Raw genomic sequence first — 7,168 nt, 5'->3', positions numbered from 1 at the left:
TAGAGATTACATTTCAAGAGTTTTACAAAAGTGGTTAATAATTTAAAGCACAAATGTCAGTATTTGGGACTGAGATAACTAAGGGAAATATCAATATAATTTATTTTATTTTCTTTTAAGACTGTTATTGAGTGAATAAAAACTTAAGCAGAGAGTAACCTCACTGATATTCCTTATGTACTCTACCACTTTCATTTTATTATCTCTATGGTTTTCTCCTACTTTTTACCATTAGTAGTTGGGTATGAAGCTAGATTAAGAAAAATTATAACAATATTTTGCTTTTTGACAAAGGTAAGTAAAGTTTAGAATAAGGTATCAATGTTACAGAAACACTTTTGTTTTTGTAATTTTTTTCCAATGGGGTTAAGAGAAAATTCAGAAGAAAGTCATTAAGATACAATCCATCAGAATGGATGTATGGCTTTGTGAAATAACTTAGAGCATTTTGCTTAATGTAGTTAAAGGCATAGGAAGATTGATTGGATAATTCCCCCATAACAAAAGATCTGTAGTGTCTGGGTTTTAGAAAAAGATTTCCTGGTGTTTGCTGGTTGATTAGGAAATATTGAAATTCTCCTAATTTTATTAACTCTATTCCTGTGTCTGAAGCCAGGACTAACATATAGATAAGCTAAATGCTCTGAATTCTCAACCTATTTTTCAATGACAATATAGTCAATTTGAAGTACTCCCACATTGAGACTTGTGGGCATTAAATATTTACCTTGGAATCTATGTAATAGCTTCTAAACCTCTTCATAGCATTTTTCATCTCTTTATTTCTCAGGGTATAAATGGCTGGATTTAGGAGAGGGGTAATAACAGAGTAGAACACAGCAAGAAATTTGTCCACCCAGGTGATGCTGAGTGGCCACACATAGATGAAGATGCAGGGCCCAAAGAAAAGCACCACCACTGTGATGTGGGCAGTGCAGGTAGAGAGTGCCTTAAAAGCCCCAGTTTTAGAGCCTCGATGGACAGTGAGAAGAATATATGAGTAGGAGGTCAGCAAGAGAATAAAGCAAGTCATGGCCAGAATTCCACTGTCACCATTCATTAACATTTCCAAGTTAGAGGAATCCACACAGGCTAGCTTGATTACCAGTGGTATATCACAGAAGAAGCTGTCTATTTCCCTGGGGCCACAGAATGGCAGCTGAACAATCACAACCATTTGACTCATGGCATGCACAAAGCCAATAGTCCAGGAAGTCAACACCAGTCCAATACATCTTTGCAGGCTCATAATGGTGGAGTAGTGGAGTGGTTTGCAGATTGCCACATAGCGATCATAGGCCATTATCACCAGTAGCACCATCTCACCTCCTCCAACAAAATGCACAAAAATGATCTGGGACATGCAGCCTCCAAAGGAAATGGTCTTTTCCACCCTGAGAAAGTCTGTAATCATCTTAGGAGTGGTGATGGAGGAAAGCCACATATCAACAAAGGACAGATTGGCCAATAAGAAGTACATTGGTGAATGGAGATGGGAATCACTGATGATTAAGATCATAATGACAATATTTCCAGATACAATGATCAGGTAAAGCATAAAAAATATTATTAAGAGTATAACCTGAATATTCCATGAATGGCAAAGTCCCAGAAGCACAAATTCTGAAATTACAGACTGATTTCTATTATCCATTTTATTCAGTGTGAACCTAGAGAGAACAGATGATCAGTCAGTGCGATGAAGGGTGCTTAGTTTTTAGAATTGGGTGGTCATATTAAAATTTAGATCTATATCTGATAGCAAAAAGTATAATTGTGAAGATAAATCCTGGCCTAATATACATAGTATTATCCCCAAAAGAGAAGCTCTCTACAATTGGCTAAGAGACAAAGCCTGAGATGAGATTGTTATGAAAATGATTTATTGAGTTTATTGAGAAGGTGGTTCTCACAAGAAGAAGATAAAGAAAGCAGGATACAACACACCAACATGGCACAAGTATACATATGTAACAAACCTGCACGTTATGCACATGTACCCTACAACTTAAAGTATAATAATAATAAATAAATTAAAAAAAAAAAAAGAAAGAAAGCAGGATAGCAAATTGAAAGGCTAAAAAGATTGTGGCATCCCCAGAAACTTGCGATTCCTCTAGTTCAGAAAGAAGAATCTAATGGGGCACCATCGCCAACCATTATACTAAGTAACTAAAACTTGGGTTATACACTTAGAAAGATGATGGTGAAGGGATGTTGGAATTCAGTACAAATTACATAATACAAAATTACAGTTTCTCTATATCATTTATATAAGGCATCATAAAACTAATTTTTTAGCTTATCACTCTAAAATATATGTTGAGACAATCTCTTAGAAGCTACATAGAAGGTCATATCTTGCATGATAATTTTTTTATTATACTTTAAGCTCTGGGATACATGTGCAGAACATGCAGGTTTGTTACATAGGTATACATGTGCCATGGTGGTTTGTTGCACCCATCAACTCATCATCTACCTTAGGTATTCCTCCTAATGTTATCCCTCCCCTAGCGCCTAACCCCCTGACAGGTTCTGTTGTGTGATGTTCCCTTCCCTGTGTCCGTGTGTTCTCATTGTTCAACTCCCACTTATGAGTGAGAACATTGCATGATAATTTAAATACAAAACCAGGCACATAACTTATCATTAATTAAAACCTACAATTAAGTAAAATTTACCTAGTAAACAAAATGGATTATGAAAAATCTGTGAAGAGTCATGTAAAAATGAGACTAACCAAAGTGGAAGGCCACTAGATTCATATTCTGAACTTAACTCTGAATGGAAGCTCCTTATAACTCTATGATCACCCAGTATGAACATCAAATTGAACAAATATCCACACATGAGAACATCTTTATTAGAGATAAACAAACCAGGTGAGATATCACAGTTTCTAGTTTTAGCTTCTTAACAAGAAAAGATGTATTAAAGAAGGTAGAAACAAGAATCTTGCATTGCCTACATTACCTCTCCTCCAACCTCAAGCAGTGCAGCATGGAAAGATAATCTGTCCATTTAGAGGAAGAAGCTGAAGTTTGCAGGGGATTTTGCCTTGGAACTCATTACCAGTGACACCACAGCAAAACAACAGCAGGCAGAACCCCACAGCCCCTACTTCTAGGCTGGTGCCCACAAGTCAGCTTAAACCTGCCTAGGCCAGACAGGAATCCACCACCATAGTGGAAGGAACACAAGTTTCAACCTAGCTTCACTGCTGAAGGACTAACATGGATTCATACCATGAGTAAATTTCAATGGCAGGCAGGTCCTTGTGACTGCAACCCTCGGACAAACCGTAATGATATGCTGCCCTGGAAAGCTGTGGGCATTAGGTGCAACTCAGTGAAACATCAGTTGTGGTAGTCATTGGATTGTCTGCATCCAGGCAGTGCAGTCAGGAAAGACTTCTTTTACTTTGGGGAAGAGGAAGTATGCAGAGGACTTTGCCTTGGAACTCAGCACCAGCTTCACCACAGTAAAACATATCACTGGGAAGAAATCTGTGACTCCTGATGGCAGGCTAGAACTTTCAGATAGAACTTTTAGACCCACCCTGGGCCAGAAAAAAAAAATCTTCAGCCCGGGTGGGATGGACCTAAGTACCAACCAGCTTCACCCCCAGCCTGCAAAGTGGCCTCAGGCTCTGAATAAATATCAGGGGCAGTCAGGCAGCAATGGCTGCAGACCTCAGGTAAACTGCAGTACTGTTCTAGTCTGGAAGACTGTGGGATTCAGGTGCAACTTACCATGGTGCTAGCTGACTTGATAAGCAAAATTAAAAAAATGATGAGCTTGAAGACAGGCTATTTGAAAATACACAGTCAGAAAAGAAAAAAGAAAGAATGAAAACAATTAAAAAACACTTAAAAAATCTATGATATAGCATCAAAAGAGCAAATATAAGAATAATTGGCCTTTAAGGGAGAGTAGAGAAAGAAAAGGTATAGGAGAATTATGCAAAGAAATAATATCAGACAACTTTTCAAACCCAGAGAAAGATGTAAATATCCAAGTACAAGAATGTTTAAGATTATCAAGAAGATCAATCGAATAAGACTCCCAGGGCATATAATAAATTCTCAAAGATCAATACAAAGAGAGGATTTTAAAAGCAACAAGAGAAAAGAAGCAAATAGCATATAAAGGAGTTTTGATATGTCTGGCAGCAGAATTCTTAGCAGAAATCTTACAAGGCAGGAGGGAGTGAGATGACATATTTATAATGCTGACAGAAAAAAAAAATCTGTCAGTCAGCTGAGAGTGCTGTACCCAGCAAAGCAATACTTCAAACATGATGGAGAGACATTTCTCAGACAAAAAACAGTTGAGGAACTTTTTTCAACACCAGACATGTCTTACAAGAAATTCTAAAGGGAGTTCTTCAATATGAAAGAAAAGAATGCTAGAGTTCATAAAAAATCTGAAGGTATAAAAGTAATAATAAAAATAAGTACAATGATAAGTTTAGAGTACTCTAATATTGTAATTGTGTGTAAACCATTGATGTCCTTAGCATATAGGCTAAAAGACAAAACTATTAAAGTAACAGTAACTACAAAAATTTGTTAAGATATAAGTAACATAAAAAGATGTAACCTGAGGGCCCTTTCCAAGATGGCCAAATAGGAACAGCTGCGGTCTGTAGCTCCCAGTGTGATTGATGCAGAAGACGGGTGATTTCTGCATTTCCAACTGCAGTACCTGGTTCATCTCATTGGGACTGGTTGGACAGGGGGTGGCGCCCACGGAGGATGAGCCAAAGCAGGGCAGGGCATTGCCTCACCCAGGAAGCACAAGGGGTGAGGGAATTTTCCTTTCCTAGCCAAGGGAAGCCGTGACAGACTGTACTGGGAAAATCAGTACACTCTCACCTTAATACTGTGCTTTTCCAATGGTCTTAGCAAATGGCACACCAGGAGATTATATCCCGCACCTGGCTTAGCGGGTCCCACGCCCATGGAGCCTTGCTCACTGCTAGTGCAGCAGTCTGAGATCGAACTGCTAGGCAGCAGCCTGGCTGGGAGAGGGGCGTCACCTTTGCTGAGGTTTGAGTAGGTAAACAATGCGGCCAGAAAGCTCAAACTGGGTGGAACCCACAGCAGCTCAAGGAAGCCTGCCTGCCACTGTAGACTCCACCACTGGGAGCAGGGCATAGCTGAACAAAAGGCAGCAGAAACTTCTGCAGACTTAAACATCCTTGTCTAACAGCTCTGAAGAGACCAGTGGTTCTCTCAGCACAGTGTTTGAGCTCTGAGAACAGACAGACTGCCTGTTCAAGTGGGTGCCTGACCCTGTGTAGTCTAACTTGTCAGTCGGCTCCCAGTAGGGGCCGACTGACACCTCAGACAACTGAGTGCCCCTCTGAGACAAAGCTTCCAGAGGAAGGATCAGGCAGCAATATTTGCTGTTCTGCAGCTACCGCTGGTGATACCCAAGCAAACAGAGTCTGGAGTGGACCTCCAGCAAACTCCAACAGACCTGCAGCTGAGGGACCTGACTGTTAGAAGGAAAACTAACAAACAGAAAGGAATAGCATCAACATAAAAAAAAAGGACATCCACACCAAAACCCCATCTGCAGGTCACCATTATCAAAGACCAAAGGTAGATAAAACCACAAAGATGGGGAGAAACCACAGCAGGAAAGCTGAAAATTCTAAAAACCAGAGTGACTCTTTTCCAAAGGATTGCAGCTCCTAACCAGCAACAGTACAAACCTGAATGGAGAATGACTTTGATGAGTTGACAGAAGTAGGCTTCAAAAGGTCAGTAATAACAAATATCTCCAAGCTAAAGGAGGGTGTTTGAACCCATCACAAGAAAGCTAAAAACCTTGAAAAAAGATTAGACAAATGGCTAACTAGAATAAACAGTGTAGAGAAGACCTTAAATTACCTGATGGAGCTGAAAACCATGGCATGGGAACTACGTGATGCATGCAGAAACTTCAGTAGCCAATTCGATCAAGTTGAAGAAAGGGTATCAGTGATTGAAGATCAAATTAATGAAATGAAGTGAGAAGATAAGTTTAGAGAAAGAAGAGTAAACAGAAAGGAACAAAGGCTCTAAGAAATATGGGACTATGTGAAAAGACCAAATCAACGTCTGATTGCTGTACCTGAAAGTGATGGCGAGAATGGAACCAACATGGAAAACACTCTTCAGGATATTATCCAGGAGAACTTCCCCAATGTAGCAAGGCAGGCCAGCGTTCAAATTCAGGAAATACAGAGAACAACACAAAGATACTCCTCGAGAAGAGCAACCCCAAGACACATAATTATCAGGTTCACCAAGGTTGAAATGAAGGAAAAAATATTAAGGGCAGTCAGAGAGAAAGGTTGGGTTACCCACAAAAGGAAACCCCTCAGACTAATGGCAGATCTCTCGGCAGAAATTCTACAAGCCAGAAGAGAGTGGGGGCCAATATTCAACATTCTTGAAGAAAAGAATTTTCAACCCTGAATTTCATATCCAGCCAAACTAAGCTTCATAAGTGAAGGAAAAATAAAATCCTTTATAGAGAAACAAATGCTGAGAGATTTTGTCAGCACCAGGCCTGCCTTACAAGAGCTCCTGAAGGAAGCACTAAACATGGAAAGGAACAACCAGTACCAGCCACTGCAAGAACATGCCAAATTGTAAAGACCATCAGTGCTAGAAAGAAACTGCATCAACTAACGGGCAAAGTAACCAGTTAACATCATAATGCCAGGATCAAATTCACACCTAACAATATTAACCTTAAATGTAAATGGGCTAAATACCCCAATTAAAAGACACAGACTGGCAAATTGGATAGAGTCAATACCCATCAGTGTATTGTGTTCAGGAGACCCATATCATGGAGAGACACACATTGGCTCAAAATAAATGGATGGAGAAAGATCTACCAAGCAAATGAAAACCAAAAAAAAAAAAAAAAAAAGAAAAAAAAAAGCAAGGGTTGCAATCCTAGTCTCTGATAAAACAGACTTTAAACCAACAAAGATCAAAAGAGGTAAAGAAGGCCATTACATAATGGTAAAGGGATCAATTCAACAAGAAGAGCTAACTATCCTAAATATATATGCACCCAATACAGGAGCACCCAGATTCGTAAAGCAAGTCCTTAGAGACCTCCAAAGAGACTTAGACTCCCACACAATAATAATAGGAGA

At 39.4% G+C, this 7,168-nt stretch overlaps 1 protein-coding gene across 1 annotated transcript; it reads right to left on the bottom strand.

Moving 5' to 3' along the window:
• Positions 1–715: 715 nt before the first annotated feature.
• On the bottom strand, positions 716–1,657 carry LOC126960102 (olfactory receptor 4K14-like). The gene has a single exon (XM_050800071.1). The coding sequence runs from the start codon at positions 1,652–1,654 to the stop codon at positions 716–718; it is 939 nt and encodes a 312-aa protein (XP_050656028.1). The 5' UTR covers positions 1,655–1,657.
• Positions 1,658–7,168: the final 5,511 nt, after the last annotated feature.

The sequence above is a fragment of the Macaca thibetana genome, chromosome 7 (assembly GCF_024542745.1).
Source record: "Macaca thibetana thibetana isolate TM-01 chromosome 7, ASM2454274v1, whole genome shotgun sequence".
NCBI classification, from domain to species: Eukaryota; Metazoa; Chordata; class Mammalia; order Primates; family Cercopithecidae; genus Macaca; species Macaca thibetana.
The sequence above is the reverse complement of the archived record's forward strand: the minus strand, read 5'-3'. Positions and strand labels throughout refer to the sequence as shown.

Bases quoted from the DNA above. Each gene is read 5' to 3' on its own strand.
- LOC126960102 (XM_050800071.1), bottom strand. From the start codon at position 1,654: ATGGATAATAGAAATCAGTCTGTAATTTCAGAATTTGTGCTTCTGGGA.